Here is an 18,056-nt window from a genome sequence, read left to right as displayed (position 1 = left end):
GACACAGTCGACATGGACACAGTTGGCAATGAGAATCGGACCCTCGCATCGCTCGCAATGCTTCGGGCACGTTGGCTCGCTTCGCTCGCCACAGCTTTAATAACCTCCTCCACGCCCTAGTGGATGGTAGGGCATGAAATTCCACCTGTCGGCACATGTCGGCTCAAAAAACAGTGAAAAACCCATGTCGACATTATGACCAGTCGACCTTCCTCATGTCGACCTTTATGCAAATTCGACCTCAAGTCATGTCAACCTTGGCCCATGTCAACCTTAAGTCAGGTCGACCTTCCTGCCAGTCGACCTAGTGGGGTCGACCTAATGACTGTAGACCTAAGTTCATTCTAATAGATGACCGCATCCCGTCTGTAGTGTGAAGCCTATAGGAGATTCTTTTATCTATTAATATTTACTGAAACAGAATTGAAGTCACTACACTGAGAACCTTCCTATACTAACCATTATGTCAGAGTAAAGCTTGTTAAGGAGGAGTGGTGGCAACAATCATAGTGCAGGGTTGCCGACCCTCCCGGAATTCCCGGGAGTCTCCCGAAAATCGGGTCCTCCTCCCGGCCCCACGGAAGGGTGGGCAACCCTCCCGGAATCTGGGGGACCCCCCCGAATCGCGTCATGTAACTGCCGCAATCCGCGGGTCTCAGAGGAGGGGGCGGAGCTAAAACAACAATCGTGTCATTTTAGCCCCGCCCCCTCCATGGAGATCAGTCATTCGTACTATTTCCCGTAATGGGGGGTGGGGCTTAATGACGTCACAGTCAAGCCCCGCCCCCCGATCGGGTAAGGATAGTCTCCTCTCCGGGCTTCTCCCGGAGAGGAGCATTTAAAAGTCGGCAACCCTGTCATAGTCATTGGTAGTTAAACTGAGAATGACGCTAGATAATATCTTTAGAATTTATCCCCGGGGGTAAATTTACTATGGCCTGGTTTAGCATCTATTCCTATTGCCGTTTTAAAACCATCAGTCAAAGATGCTGGCAGTTGGCAGCTTTGACAAACCGCTCCTTAGTAAATCAAACACTGAGCCCACACAATGAAATTGTAGTCGTTTCAATTTTCTAACTTTACTCTGGCTGCAGTCAGTAATACCGTATTCCCACTGCTGCTAAAACCAAGGTTTTTGCTGTGATAACCCAGATTGCGTCTCAGTGTGGTTAAGGTTTAATACAGGTCTAGTGATCCAGGAATCCACCCCACCTGGCTTGCAGGGCTGGTCCTGGGAAGGACCCGGATTAAGGTCAGTGGAAACAGGATAGCCGGGTCATCCAAACTGGATTCCGTTTACAGCATGTGGAGAGCGACATGCTTCCTGCAGTGCTCACACATACCCTGGGGTGGGGCCAGTGATGTCAGGGGCGGAGCCAGAGTCCCTACAGCAGCAGTAAAGATTTGTATATATTCTTATTTCTTTCTTTAGTTATTATTATATATTTTTTTAATAGTCCACATTCTAGTACTCAACCAAATTCATGACCAAAGCATATTTTGAACGTAAAAAATATTGCGCACTTCATTAAATGTTCTAATGTCAGACACAATATTGATCGTGGGGTGGAAAAAAGATGGGAAAGCAACTTCCATTCTCACCTTAGTATTCACTTCCTGGCTGAACGCTGCCTTCTGCAGCTCAAACGCACGTTTGGAATCCGCCATTTTTGTGTCAGCAAGATACTTGATGTCCAGCATTTCTCTCTTACACAAGGCTTCCTGTGAGGGTGATCAGAGCGATTCAATATGTGGAACTTAGACAGTACAAATCAGAAGCGGATCTAAAAAGGTCCAAATTAATGCAGACTTCTCCTCTTTCTACTCATTACTCCTCCCAGTAGAAGTCCTGCCCCTCCCATTTTCAGTCCCAGCTGCTTTGGACCCTGCACCTCCCTATTCCAGTTTATTGCAATATTTTGAGGAGAAAAGCAGACTCCAATAACTATTTTAATATTGAAATATATGGTACTCTTTACTTAGCACGGCGACCACGATTCTCATCGCGGTCATCGGGGGTAAAAAATCGCGGGCATCGCATGAACTAAAAAAACGGGTGCGATGCCCGCGATTTCCCATAGGGAACAATGTTAAAAGTGTCAATGGACGCGATTTTACTGTTCAATGCCTCAATGCTCGCAATTTTTCCATAGGAAACAATGTTAAATGGGTCACAGAGCCCTAATAGTCCCCCTGAAGTCTGAAATGGCCCCCACAATTGTTAACGCCACCCCACGATCAACGTGAACCCGAAGCTTGGCAAGCGCAGCGAGCCCGCGAGGGGCGACGGTACGCGTCCTCCGACCTTTTCATACCCCCACTATCCACGTCGGCGTGGAGTCGAGAATAGAATAGTGTGGCGAGCGCAGCGAGCCCGAAGCGTGGCGAGCGCAGCGAGCCCCGCGAGGGGACGCGGATACCTGTAAAGCCCGCAAAGGGACGCGTTTACCTGTGAAGGTATCCGCGTCCGCTCGCCACGCTTCGGGCTCGGTGGCTCGCTGCGCTCGCCACACTATTCTATTCTTAACTCCACGCCGACGTGGATAGTGGGGGTATGAAAAGGTCGGAGGACGTGTACCGCCGCCGCTCGCCACGCTTCGGGTTCATGTTGATCGTGGGGTGGGGTTAACAATTGTGGGGGCCATTTCAGACTTCAGGGGGACTATTTGGGCTCTATGGCCCATTTAACATTGTTTCCTATGGAAAAATCGCGGGCATTGAGGCATTGAACAGTAAAATCGCATCCATTGAGACTTTTAACATTGTTCCCTATGGGAAATCGCGGGCATCGCGTCGCACCCGGTTTTTTAGTGCATGCGATGGCCGCCGTACTAAGTAAAGAGTACCAAATATATTTATATTAATTATCCTGATGATGAGATAATGAAATACTCAAAACGTTACAGAAAACAGGTTTCTGTTTCATTTACTATTCAGCCAATGGCGTTCCGCCCGTTCAACTACTATAAGTGTGGGACACTGCTGAGTTATCCTAGGGAAGGCACTTGGTGCAATTGTTACCTGATGAGCAAGTGATTTCTGGCTCATACAGACTACTGATAGATTTTTTTTTTTTTACTTATATTATTCTATTGTGGCACACTCCCTAACTGCAAATGTATTTTGCAAGATCAAATACATGTCAATTTTGAACATTGATATTTAACTGGTGGGAGAAGTATACAAGCATTATCGCTGAAAGAAAGTGCCTTCAGCATCAAGTGAAGTTAGAGGGTACAATAGAGAGAGCGGATACCAATTTTAGACGGAAGTATGCAGAGCTATCTGTGAGCAGCACATCACATGGTACAAGCAATCTGCACAGACCCCTCTCTCTCTCTTCACCCAACTCTGCTGCTATCACACTAAATGCATGTGTTCTATCACTGAGGTGTGTGCAGTCATTGGATAAGCTGCACGGTGCACACAATCAGGACACACTCCTCCCCTTAGAAACTGCAGAGAAGAACACTGGCATTGCTTAAGGGCAGAAGGAATGTGAGGAGGGGGCTTCTCCTACTGCTCAGATTACATGATGCAGGGCAGGCAGGAGAGAGACCAGTTCTGCTTTTCAGCAGGCTGGCTGAACTCGCACACAGAGAGAAAGGGGCAAAGCCAGTGGACAGATGAGGAGCAAGGGTGGATTCCTAGCTCTAATTGGCCGACTCGAGAGAACTCTCTCCTCTCCCTGCAAAAGTGCTGCATGGCTGGCTTGACTCCTGTCTATCGGTCACACCCAGCAGTGACTCGCTCTGCTGTGGGAGGGATTACTGCTGATGTCAAACACATTGGAAACACAGCAGCATATGGTAGGGAGCAGTATGTTAGGGGGCAAAGGCCCCAATCGCACCCCCTCACCCCTTTAAATCAACCAGTGGTACAAATCTAAAAGCACTGTGTCTACGGCTGTGTTACTTACCCTAATACCTGCATCTCGTTCTGCTTCTGCAACTCCAATATCAGCATCTCTCTGAACGACAGCAGTTTGGGTCTTACCCAGGGAGCTCAAATACTCAACCTTGTCATATACATCCTGCAGGAACAACATAACACCATCAGATAAATAACATGGTTATATTCGCTTCATATATATCAGAATATATTACACGCACTGACAAAACTTATTATTTTGTGCATCACTCAATTACCATTTATTCCAAAACTCTCACCTTGATAGTAAAGCTTAAAATTTCAATACCCATTCGGCCAACATCAGGAGCTGCCACTTCCCGCACCAGCTTAGCAAACTGATCTCTGTCCTGATAAATCTGTTCCACAGTAAGTGTACCTGCATGAGAAAACACACAATGCATTCACAGAATACCTCTGTTAGGTTGGACTACACAGCCTGGCAGGGATGTGGAACACTAGGTCTACAAGCATTAAGTCGACAGTCATTAGGTCAGCACTGGGTCGACCTAATGACACACCTAATGAAATAGGTTGACACAAGCCTTAGGTTGACATGAAAAAAGGTCAACATGAAAAAAGAAAAAAAAAAAACGTTTTTTTCATACTTTACTATCAGTGGGCATACAGTAAGTATATAATAGTGTGTCAAGTGTAACGTGACACTTGTACGGTGTTCATGCCGACATAAGTGCTCTAATATTATCATTATTTTTTGCTTCCTTCAGATCAACAAGTCATATTAGGCTATTCTTTATTAGGGGTCTTTCCTGTGTTTTCTCCTTGTAATGTATTAGGTTATTTTTATATTGTATTGATGGTGTCCATCTTCCAAGTATTCCATTTGTAAATAAAATGAGAAGTCTTCTATATCCAAAATGCTTGGGACAAGAAGTATATTGGATTGGTCTGTAATTGGATATTTGCATATCATAAAGGTGATACCGAGTGGATGGAACCCACATCTAAACACAAAATGCATACAGGTTTCATATACTCACAGCCTAAAGATAGTTTTACACAATACATTTAATAACTTCGCACATTTAACAAAGCTTGTACCCAATGTAATCCTCACACACTGCAGAAAGTAACGCAACCAGGTTTGTGCCTAGGGTTATATGGAAGGCTACACGTGTGCTTTTCTCCAGCAGAAGCGACCCTGCTGAGCGATGCAAGTGGGATATGAATAGATTTGATCAAACAGGTGATTGCTCTGTACAGTAAATGTGTTATAAGCATATTGTATCGCAGTACAAATGGGGACTAACAATAGACAAGGCCAAGTTCAATTCATCCAAAGCTTTCCCCATGCACACATACATACCTATACATAAAAACTATACATTTATAAATATATGCTCTGTCCTATATATAGAATTTGATGGCAGATAAGAACCACTTGGCCCATCTAGTCTGCCCCCTTTTTAAACATGTTACCTCAAACCATATTTTAGCCTTATTTCTTTGTAAGGATATCAATATGCCTATCCCAAGCATGTTTAAAATTGCTCTACTGTATTTGCTTCTACCACCTCTGATGGGAGGCTATTCCACTTATCCACTACCCTTTCTGTGAAGTAATTTTTCCCCAAATTTCTTCCTCCCTCTAGTTTCATAGCATGCCCTCATGTTCTGCAGCTCCTCTTCATGTGAAGAATGTCTCCCACCTGTTAAAACACTTGATATATTTGCAAGTTTCTATCATGTCCCCCCTTTCCCTTCTCTGCTCTAAACTATACAGATTAAGAACTTTTAGTCTTTCCTGGTACATTTTGGGATGTAGGCCATGCACCATTTTAGTTGCCCTTCTTTGTACAGTCTACTGTATTTATATCCTTCTGGAGGTATGCCTCCAGAACTGAACACAGTACTCTAGATGAGGTCATACCAATGACCTATACAGTGGCATTATTACTTATTTCTACTACAGATACCTCTCCCTATGCAACCAAGCATCTAACTTGCCTTCTTCATTGCTTTGTTACATTGTCTACCTTCCAGTAAGTCACCAGCAATAGAGACACCTAGATCCTTCTCCGCCTCAGTTTCCATTATAGTGCCATTTATACTATATTTAGTCTTTGGATTTTTGAGACCCAAGTGCATGATTTTGCACTACTGGTGTGTCTACCCTGTTGCATACCGTTGTGTCATCTGCAAAAATGCATATTTTACCCTAATATATGAAGTATAAATGATTAAACCCATGTTAATAGTAACATGAGACATAAAAACTGAAATCAAATGGAACGTTTTGGATCACCATTATATTTTATCTGGTTACACTTTCAGCATTTGAAAAACAAAAACCCGAAGACACCAAACATACATACACACTTTTAAACAAAACAAAATATTCTAAATCCTATACCAAGAATAGACCGCAAATGGCCCTCCAGGGTCTGCAGAACAACATTCTTCACCTCGTGCACATTTTTCCCCAAAAATTGTTCACATGCCACAGCCAGGAGCTCCCTTTCAGTCATGATTTTCACCTGTAAATAAATGCAAATATGGAATTAGCAAGGATATAAAGATACTGCACAGCCAACAGAGGACATTACAGTTGAAGAAAACATTACAGGTCGCATTGGTTTGCAAATAAAAATCCCCAATTGACCAGTGACATTACTAACACCTAATGCTGGAGCTACCACCAATGTGTGCAGGAGACAGGTACATGTTAAGGTCTTCAGTATCATTTATAAAGAGCAGCTTATTAGTAGGAAAGAGAACAAAGGGAGCTATTCAATTAGTCGCATAGAAGTAAATAAACAGGACAAATCGGGCCCATTAATTTGAGCTGAATTAGTCCTAAATTAAATTGCAGGCATGTTTTGAATAAATAAAGTTAGGTGAAATTAAGTGCCTATTTTTTTTTTTTAAATGGCCAAAAATGTCTGCAATTTGCCTGTAGGTATAAACATGTGGGTCAGCAGCTAATTCGCCAGTCCACGTGTTTTTCAGCAGTGCTGGATTTTTGCCTAGGTGAAAAATCTGCATTATTTGAATACTCCAAAATCCCATCCACCCTAAAAAAAAAAAAAATCACCTTCAAAAGTGCAGGTTTATGGCCTAGACAAAAAATAGTCACTAATTGACCTAAATTAGTAATTCTCAGGCTTGTGGTACTGTATTACTATACTGCTTTCTGTACAAAATAACACAAGATAGTTTCCTCCTAATGATGGCATTTGAAAAATATGAATAGATTAGCTGGTGGACCATTTATCAAGGGATCTGGCCCTAAATGCCTTATGAAGTTCTGAACCCTTTAGAAACCTTTAAAACTGAAGTGCCACCACTTTTTAAAGAGAGCGGGAACAGTAACCTTCGCTTTAAATTTTTTTATTTTTTTTTCAAAGGTCGTTGTCTTAACTTTGAGACCTTACAGGGAACAGTCACCTGCACACAGTGGTAGCAGCTATATGCTGAACAACAATCACCCTTATCGCAAGTACTGACCTAACTGGCAAATAGTGGTATACTGGTTCAGTCTACAAACTGGCTAAAGTGCTTCTGTGTAGGTACATGCCACTCTGCACAATGTCCTATACAGAAACCTGATCGGGCAAACATTTTACAAGTACAATTGCAGGAACTTTCAGAATTCATAAAGGAGTGGACAAATTTCAATACACAGGGGTCAAGCCAATTAGGTGTGAAGGGTGTCCGCGAAATTGAGTGTAATTGAATGGAACCCAAAGTTTAGGGAACAAGTTTATCTTTTTTTTTATTATTTGGCTCTAAAACAGATCATGAATCCCATACCTGGATTTGGACTTCTTATGTATTCCTTTATGTACTTGGAAGTTAAAGGATCAGAAACCTTGCTTATTGAGCAAGTTTTGCAAAAAAAATAGCAAATGATCTCATGAACACACACTGATCTGGGCCTCCCTTTGGATACTACCACACGTCACATGAAAGCTACACATCAACAGTTCCACAAAACATAAGCTGTACATGCATGGGGAAAAAACATTAATGTTAAAGGAACTAATGTTCCAAAACGTAAAGAGAAGACCAGTATTAGATTCTTATATAAAAAAGGTCTGCTAAACATAGAATATACATTGTTATATAAAAAGGATCTACTAATGAAATGGAAAAAGGAGTAGCATTTTTAGAAGCTGTAAGAACCATTTCATCCTTGTTCCCGCTTAGCACGCCACATTCGCACCCGCGGAGTGGAATGTCACACTGTGACATCACACAATGATTTTCTATGAACTGCGGGAGCGAATTAAATGCACGCGAATGGGGACGTGATTGTGCATATTGCCATGTATTTCGCACATTGAGATTTGCCCTGTAACGATGAGTGTGGCTACATCGGTATATGCCCATCAGTGGATACCACAGCAATTCTCCCACATACTATTGGCATATTATCACCTATCCGTATTAAAGGGCTTTTCGGCTGCTAGACAGCTTTTATTTTATCATTTAATAGGATTGCCATCTAAAGTCTGAAAACTAAGGCGCGCTCATAGATTAAAGGCAAGCTTCCAGTGCAAGATTGTATTGGTAAGAGCACATGGAAAAATCAAATCAAAGGTGTATAAAGCCTGTGTACATTCATGTATACATACATGAATACTACCGAATGTTAAGGTGCCTTTTTATATTGGACCAATGTATATTTTAAACTTTGCAGCCTTTGAAAAAAAGATTTTTGCTTTTAATACAAACAAATAGAACACGTAAGATGATTTGCAAATTTGGGGTTAATAGCTTTTCTGCTGCCTTCTGGCACAAACACAAGAATATTCATTACACCATAACCTGTCAAGCAGCCATAATTGTTTTTGTTTTTCTAACTATGTTGAAACAATGGGCCATATTCAATGTGGCCGGCGAAGGGGTTAAACGGCGAGGATCGCCGAAAACAAGCAACCCTCGCTGTCCGCTCACCGTATTCAACGTTCCGGGGAATGATTCCCCCAAATGGCGAGGTCCATGGCTAATGCAGGGAGCCCGCTGGATTTAGCCACAAGCCTCGCTGTTGGCGGGCTCACACGCCGTTTCCACGTCGCTGTAAATACCCAGCGAGGTGGAATACTGACCATGCGAGCTGTGACGACGAGCAATCAGCACTGCTCGCAAGAAGTAATGAATACTGCCCAATGTCATTCTACTCAAAGGGCAAGAGGTGCCAGCATTCCGATGTTTCTAATGTACCTTGCAACCATCAATATCACAGCTGGTGTGCAGGAAACTTATGTTGCTCTATATTGATCATCAGTGACCGAAGCAACTGCACATACCATCATAAGTAATCCTTTGACTGCCCTAACCAAGCAACACAGTGTTGCCGGGAGTGACCTATGAGTGTCGGCCGGTGTTTGTAGGCTGCAGAGTGGTTAATCAGTACAGCTGGCAGAAAACATAACATTTGCATATCATCTTATCAGTTATATCATGTGAATATTCTGATTATTGTACAAATAAACTTGTTTTGTGGAACATTTAAATCAACATGGTCACATAATGTGCAAATAGGATTCCTGTGGAGAAAAAAAATATACCATTATGAGGTGAGCATACAACATGTGCTATGCAGTCATTAATGGCCAATCTGAGATGTGAAGAAATACAGAGCAGCTATAAATTGTTTCTTATGTAGGCAGCTGTGGGTAGAGTAAAATATGCTGTGACAGGCTGCCGCCTCCTCATTACAGCTGCATGCGCTGGGTGACAGTAATAAACTGTTGGTGCTAGAATGAAAAAACACCCTTCATTGCTTATCATTTTCCAGCATTCACCTTGCTTAGAATATGTAAAAGGTTCTCCTTAACATTTGTATTCCTGAACCATCCAATACTCAACACATGGGGTGTATTTAGCAAGATGAGATGTTACCCATTGCAACCAATCAGAATGTGCTTACTTATTTAGCACCTTCTAAAAAGATAAAATCGATCGAATCTGATTGGTTGTCCATAGCACCACCCATCTTCAATAGAACTCCCATTTTAGTAAATAATCCCTATGGGGAGTATCAGATATATCACAGAATATATCTTCCGTAACCGATCATTTAAGACAGGGGTGGGGAACCTTTTTTGTGCCAAGGGCCATTTGTATGGGGGGAAAAAAATCCTTCGGGGGCCATATGTAAAAATTTCTTGAACAAATTGTCCTGCGTCAGCCGTCCCACTCTCCGGCGTCTGCTGCCGAATAGGACTGACAGTCTCCGGTTGCTGTTGATTAAGAGGAATCTAGAACTACTGACCTCTCACGAGAATTCACCTGAACTTGACTCTAGGCAAAGCCACCAGACGGGTGGACGGGCCACTCAGACCGGCTACAGGGGCCGCATACGGCCCCCGGGTCTGAGGTTCCCCACCCCTGATTTAAGAATAACTTATTCAACTTAATGCACATTGAAGAACAATTAAAATACTAAACATTGCCCGTTTTTCTCTCTTTAATGTAATCATTTGAAATGACTTTTTTTTGTACAAAGACAATGATTAATGGTTATCAATGATGTAGAAATGTTCCGGAATTAATATGGAGACTGAAGCTGGGAATATATTAGGGCAACTTCTCCTATGGGAGAAGTTGCCTGTGAAACCCCCACCCATTCTTCCCCTTGAGCCTCCCGGGACCTAGGAGCGGTAGGATGGCATGTGATCCTTTTACATACAATATATCACATCAGATCCCAGTTATGCATGCCTGGCTTTGCTGCGATCCGACAGATCTCTTCTGCAGCCTTTGCAACTTGCAGGCTCCGGGGCGATGCGCACAGGACTGCTATTCACATCTGCCGTCAATTACATGAGATTTGGATGCTTTTAATGCGACTGGTCGCCGCAATAGCATAAAAGTTACCAAATTGCATGTTTTTTTGCCTAGTGTATGGGCACCTTAAGAAGTTGATACATAAAGCAGTTTAAAAAAAAAAAAAAAAAAAGTTTAAGATGCCGATTGGATTGCTTGCTATGGGCAACTTCTTCACTGGTCCATTTCTTCACTTGAGAAAATGAACCCATTACTAGTTTTCCAGCATCATATCCCATTTATAAACAAAAAATGATATACACTTTTATTTTTTTTAATTGGACTGTACCATTCTAGTCCGGAAAACAGATAGTCTGGACGGTTATAAATTTATGGGCTGGAAGGGATTGCACTCACAGCATTTTACTTATTTCCCAAGTTCTGTATTGTTTGCCACCTAGAACGGATTGTGTGAGACCCCATTATGGGCAGCATGGAACAAGCTACTACAAAATGTGTTACATGCTACCAGTTACAGGTAGACAAGGAATTTAGGAACTTCGCTCTTTCTCAATTGCAGACACCTGAGTTACAAAGCAAAACAGAAAAATGTTCCCTTTCTGGTTATCTCCCAAAAAGAATATTGAGGCCGATAGGCAGAGGCATAAGTTCATCCCAGTGGTCTGGAGGAGAGTTGAAATTTTGTGGAGCCTGGAGGCAGGTGACTATTGCCTCTGGGAGTTACACACCTGCCGATAGGGATGCTATTGGATTTACTGCAAGCCTTATTGTACAGCCATCTGGCCCAACACTAACAGTGACAGTGACAGCAGTAGCCAGTTACTGGGCTTAATTGCAGAATGGCTTTTTTCGCCCATTTTGGCAATTTACAGCGACCCTGTGGTTCAGGTTCTGGGGACAAATGTTGGAATCACAGGGTGTGTGGCCCCCCAAGCATCCACAGATTACACTGAATACCACAAAGCTTCAAGTGAATGAATACCATTCTGGAGGGGATGTAAGCATTTTAAGTAGTATTTAAAAAGTCGATGCATCAACTGAGAAGGACTGGGTAAAAAGTTTTCAGGCCACTTTTGTTAGATCCATTAGCTACTCGTCGATCGAGACCAAGTTTAAAGCTTTGTCATGCTGGTACAGATGCCCCTTGACGCTTGCTAGAATGATCCCTGGTGTACCTGACATGGTTGGCGTTGTGCCAATGGCACAGGTTCCCCAATGCATATTTGGTGGGATGTCCTTCACTTCACCCCTTTTGGAATAATGTTATTTCAAACTCTAGGTTGATTATTAGTCCTAAACGTCCCCTCCGTGCCCAATTTTTGGCTTCTTAATTTAGTGCCGGGTTTCCCATCAACATATAAAAAGTCCCTATTAAAATTCCTTAACAGTGCAGCCAAAGCGGTCATTCCTGTACAGTGGCGATGTACTAGACCCCCTACAGTAAAGGAGTGGTTTAGCATGATAGCTAGGTACCCGATTATGAAAGAGACAGGAGTGACACCAGAAAGCCAACAGAGGTTCACAGCAACATGGTTTCCATGGCTTGATTTCAAATCTTCCCCAGACATACTTCATGATTAAGGCTTAGAGTGAGCACTATATTTATTGGCTGCACACCCAGTCTATGCATGCTTATTATTGCAATGAGGACACTCACCTCTTTGTAGGTTTTGTATCATTTTTGGAATGCCATAGAATCCCTCCCTCCCCTGTCCCTTTTTCTTCTTCTTTCCTCCTTTCTCTCTTGTCCTCTTTTTCCTTTTCTACTTATATGTCAAGTTTTTTCTTTTTTTTAAGCAGGATTATTTTGAACAACATATTGTTTGTATTCTCTGGGACATTTTTGGTTTCATTAGTTTTCATTTTCAGCTTTTTATGGCTAACAGCTGTATTCCCATTCCACTTCCACTGTTCTTATTGTATTGTCTGCCTCTTTGTTTTTGTTGTTTATTGTGTCACAATTGGAATGAACATTTATTGAAAAAAAAAATGAAATGTCCTGTATCCAGGCAGAAGAAATACAGATCAAGTAGGGACACACAAAAAAAAAAAAAAAAAAAAAAAGTGGAGCATTTTGCCTTAGAACCATAGTGGCCATGCATAGAGCATACATAAAGACAGTTTAACATGGCACTGTAATCCGATCAATGTTGCAAAAAATTTGTTCACACAATATCTGCCCGGTCTGCCGCAAATGCAGTTATTGTGAAGTAAAACCATCATCAGTAACAGCTCATCCGCTAAGGCCAAACAAGTTCACAGGACAGAACAGTAGAGTGCTGAAGTGTAGTGCATAAAAAACACCAGTGATTGCTTTTAAAACTCACTGCTGAAGTCCGAACTGGATAAGGAAACAATGACGGCACAAGTACTGTTCATCAGATGCTTCAGGAATTGAGATTTTGTGGCCAGGGAGCCAACAACCCCTCATTCTCTGGAGTGGCAAACCAAAATTAAACAACGTCAATGTGACAGATGAATCTGGATTTCAAAATTGGCAGAACACTTCCTGTGGGAAGGCATACTTCCAGCTTGGTTTGAGGGGGAATAAAAGCACGTGGCATCTTTTATGGTTTAGCCTGGGCTCCTTTTCAGTGAAGGAAACTCTTAATACTATAGCGATAGAATACACTGACGTCGCAGAGACTTGTGTGCTTCCAACTAGAAGACACATTCTAAAAAGGAAGACCCTTTCATGTTCCAGTGACCATTTCTCTGCGAACAAAGCAGGATCCATAAAAAAAAAAAGGTTTGCATAGGTTGGTGTGAAAGAATTTCACTGATCTGCAGATTCCTAAACTCAAGCTATCAAACACATTGACTGTTCAACTGTGAGCTAGGCCTTATTGTCCAACATCAGTGCCCAACTTTACTAATGCACTTTTTGTTTAATAGATGCGAATACCCACATTATCCAAAATCTAGTAGAAAGTCTTCAGAGAAAAATAGAGACTGGCAAGATCCCAAAATGCAGACCAATTCCATATTAAAACCCATGGTTTTGGAAGGAAGCATTCAACAAGCATATGCGCGTGTTCTGTTTCCGGATCTACGTACTCTCTACATTAGGGGCCTGATTTTGGTTCACACGCAAATCCAAATGCATTCTCTAATGGACAAAGCCATGTGCAGAGTGTGTTAGATTTGGGTGAGTTATTTTGTTTTTGTGCAGGGTAAATACTGGCTGCTTTTTATTTTACACTGCAATACAGATATCAGTATGAAGTACAAACCCCACCCAAATCTAATTATCTGCACATATTACATCTGCCCCCCTGCAGAGCACAGAGGGTCCATTAGAGAGAGAATGAGCTTTTTGCAAGCGAACCAGAATCAGGGCCTATATATGCTCTGACTCATCCAAGAAGTTTTAAGGGCAGAAGCAACCAGAAGATATCAACAAGTATGCCCAGTTTTCCCCGTACTTCGGGAAATGGACTCTCACTGAGCTTCGGTAATATATCGGAGATCCCTGACCCTCAGTACATGTGCGAGGGTGTAAAGTGTTGTGCCCACAATAACAGTCTGAGGCAAAATTTCGTCCATGTTGTAACTTCAAAGCTCCCAAGATGTTTGCTTTCCTCATGTCCCATCATACCAACACTTAAGATAACAGAACAATGGATCTGGCTTACATTGCCCATATAAAATTTTACAGAAGAAGGATATCCAGTCAACATGGTGTATGACCGACTAATTCTATGCAGTGCGCCCAAGATGGCTGCCTCACCTGGCACCATGTGAGGTTGTAATACACAAACCGCGGACATTATTACCCAAAATGCCTACAGGAGTCATGCATTATGCTTACAGTAGGCTCTAGGGTTACTTTTATATGTCAGTATGGCTGGTCTATTGCTGTGTTACATAAATCTTCTGCATTATGTGCAGTGTTTTTGATTTCTGTTGGAGAAAGAGCACTATATAAAATAATTATTAGTAAGGTAAGTGATCTGGTGGTTTAATACTATTCTGCTCCAGCCATTGTTGCTCCAGATTTTTGAGCCTCACTTTACAAAGAACAAGGTCCTATAACCCTGGCTAACTTAAAAATCTAGAAAAAAAAGTTGCTGAAGCATCTGACAAATGCAGCTATGGTGGAATTGTATCACCAATATGAATACAAGCATCCCCAATATGAATACAAGCATCCCCAGGCATATACTTGGGCGAAAGTTAAATTAAATAATGCAGGAAGATGATCTCAGTCTGGGGAAAATTTATCGAAGCCATTTAATCTACATCTGTCTTCCGCACACAATGTTATGTGCTAATCTTGTGGACGTTTGATTTTCTATTTGTACATCAGCTTCTGATAAAAACAAACTGATAAAATTGTTCTAATAAGAATTGCAGAAGATGAGATGTTTCAAACAATAGAGAGATAGATCAAGTACCAGCCAAACAGATTCTGCCCTTTAATTGGTATGTTCTCTCTCTCTCTCTCTCAACATTTTGATACTTCTCTATAAAGCCATACAGATGGAGCGCCTCTTGCCTCTTGTTCAGCGGCAGCGGAATCCCTGCCTGTCTCCGCTTCAGGGAGATGGGCAGGGTTGCGGGGGGGGGGGGGTCGGGAAGGTGCGGAGTGAGGTGGCGGTGGGCTCAGACGGAACGGGGCGCTGTCTGTTGGTGGGTTCTGGCAATAGAATCTAATGAAAGACGCTACATCTGTACATTCACTACTTTTATCAAACACTTGAATAATATTCTTAACCACGGAACCAGTGGCATGAAGATTATTTGTTGACTTTTTTTTGGAGCTTTAGAAAAAACAAGGTTAATGGTGCACTTCATGTGACTTGTATATTATTACACAAAATGAATATGCTCTAGCAAGTAAGATACCCAGCAACTAAGTATTAGTTGATACAGTTTACACACAAATTAATACTGAAAGCAAGTACAGTATGTTATTTATCTATTTTTTTTTTCAGTTAGTCACTATTTGAATTTATTCAGCTTCATAACCACTGGCATTTTACTTGCATTTTTAAACATGAAAACACAATTTATGTATTTTTACTAGCGATTTAGAGCTCAACGTAGATCTTTATGTGGTTCATGCACCAAAATGACAGAAGTGGCATTCCAAAAGTAAGGCAATACTAGAAACCAGGGTTTCTAGCAGCTGTCTGGTTTAGATGAATTTTACAAGGTATGAATGTTCTTGAAGAGTGTTAGCACAGATCTGACGTGCCAACTTGTCATGGCACCAGTTGGTATCCATTCCTGAAGACATGCATTTCCAAAATCATGTGCTGTGAGTTACAGTACCTGGGCCACACCTGTGACAGTTAAAGCTACCCCCTCGGCGGTCTCTACGTCCTCGCACCTGGGCTGTAGCGTCATTATCTCTAGGGAAAGCCTGTCAAAAAAGGTAAAACATTTGCACATTTTCCAGCTTGTCAACATCAACTTTCCCCTTCCTATAATCTCCTCCCCCCTTCTAGCCTATAGTCACATTGTACGCAATGCTTAGCTCACATTCTTTGCATAGATGCTCAAAGAACAACCTGTTTCCAGAACTACATATGCTAGCACCATACTGGATAAGCTGGAACCAGTTACAGTCATTGCATGTTTCATTATAAATTTTAAATAAATTACAATTGAATTGTTTTAGCATTTTTTGCTTTTTGATATGAAAAAATGCTCAGTATGTTTTTTGTGCTCAACAAAAGCAGACATTTCTAAGTAGCACCACTGAAGATAGACACATTGGAAATCACTGGTGTTAGTAGTACCCTTATGTATTTGTAGGATGTATGCCTCACTATAGGTTTGTAATGTAGTTGGGAATGGTTAAACAAGTAATAAATTATTCACAACGTTGTCCTGCAACATTCTTAACAAGCAAACTGAGTAATCATACTATTGGACATCACCAAGTTTCATACCATTGCCGTCTTCAATAGAGGTAAATAATGGACCGTAAATGTATTAAACAGGCTACAGACTGGGAGGCTCAGACTAGACTAAGCAGCTGTCATGGTTAAAGATAGAAGGGGAGGTAACAGTCCATCAAATTTCAACAAAGCTCAAGTTGAAAGTCAGCATACTGTATGACTGAAGGCGGTGCCTTACCTTCATTCTTCATATAAAAGAATTGCTGATTTTAGGAGCGGAATGTAATGCTGCACAAGTTGAACAAGTTGAAGACTGAACTCTGACATTTTTTTTAACGGGGCAATCACTTACAAGCCAAAACCATAGTGATTGTCCCTTTAAAAAAAATAAACATAAATGTCAGAGTTGGGCTGCACTCAGAACTCTGACAGCATTACATACCGCCCCTGATGTCCTTTAATTGAAAGCACTAACTAATATGATAGGCGCTGGTCCCTTCTAGTGCTGGTATAGTATATTACCTCACTTTGTCCAGACTGCTGCTCTTGTTAAGAGATTGTACCTTCCAAAAGAATGTATATACTATAGAACAAAGAGTTATATTCTACTGGGACCATAGGACTCAGTGTATAACTCTTTTTTTCAAGAGCGCCGTCTGGTCAAAATAATTAATGGATTACCACAATTGATTTAATAAAATGTACAGTTAATTTATTTTTATTTAAAATGTCCTTGATTATTTTTGCATAAATAACACCACAATTAATACACATTCAACATATGCAAAATTACCAAAATAAAAACAAAAAACAATTTCATAAAATATACATACAATTCATCAATGCATTTAAAAACTATAAGCCACAAAGATGATACGCAATGAATTATAGTTGCAGTCCATATATTAATATGTATAGTTTGGATGAGTTTTTTTTTTATTTTATTTTTTAAGAGGCTGGATAATATATAAAAATCTAATCAATAAGCTTCATATTATCCAGCCTCTAAAAAAGCCTCATCCAAACTATAAATATATGGACTGCAACTATAATTCATTGTGGATCATCTTTGTGGCTTATCAATAACTAGTTTTTAAATGCATCAATGAATTGTAGATTTTATGAAATTGTTTTTATTTTTGTAAATGTGTTTATGTTTCATGTGTATTAATTGTGGCGTTATTTATGCAAAAAGAATCAATGAAATGTAAAAAAAAAAAAAAAAATGGATTGTACATTTATTAAATCAATTGTGGTAATCCATTAATTATTTTGACCAACAGCGCTCTTGAAGAAAAGAGTTATACACTGAGTCCTATGGTCCCAGTAAAATATATCTCTTTGTTCTATAGTATGTTCTATAGTATATACACTTTAATTGAAAGGCATGCCCCAGGATTGGAAACTTTTTTAGGTTGCTGTCACGTTTAGGTCAATGGTTTGAGGATTTAAGCAAGCTTAATATTTTTAATAGCTAGAGCTTCACATTACGTCTAAATGTGACTGCTGGCTGTACAGGAAAAGGGGGGAGAAAACAGAGGA

General features: G+C 41.1%; 1 protein-coding gene across 3 annotated transcripts in view; it reads right to left on the bottom strand.

The window, feature by feature from the left end:
- Positions 1-18,056, bottom strand: part of FLOT2 (flotillin 2) — a 60,890-nt gene that overhangs the window by 13,092 nt on the left and 29,742 nt on the right. For 2 of the 3 annotated variants that reach the window (XM_083172351.1, XM_083172352.1), the window contains 4 exons: positions 6,284-6,407; positions 4,170-4,288; positions 3,920-4,033; positions 1,603-1,722 (listed from right to left, as the gene is read on the bottom strand). In XM_083172351.1, the coding sequence (XP_083028477.1) occupies positions 1,603-1,722; positions 3,920-4,033; positions 4,170-4,288; positions 6,284-6,407 (477 nt within the window). Of the gene's footprint in view, positions 1-1,602; positions 1,723-3,919; positions 4,034-4,169; positions 4,289-6,283; positions 6,408-15,942; positions 16,034-18,056 lie in introns of all 3 variants that reach the window. The other variant, XM_083172353.1, reaches the window with a different exon arrangement.

Source organism: Crinia signifera, chromosome 2, assembly GCF_055691185.1.
Source record: "Crinia signifera chromosome 2, ASM5569118v1, whole genome shotgun sequence".
NCBI classification, from domain to species: domain Eukaryota; kingdom Metazoa; phylum Chordata; class Amphibia; order Anura; family Myobatrachidae; genus Crinia; species Crinia signifera.
The sequence above is the reverse complement of the archived record's forward strand: the minus strand, read 5'-3'. Positions and strand labels throughout refer to the sequence as shown.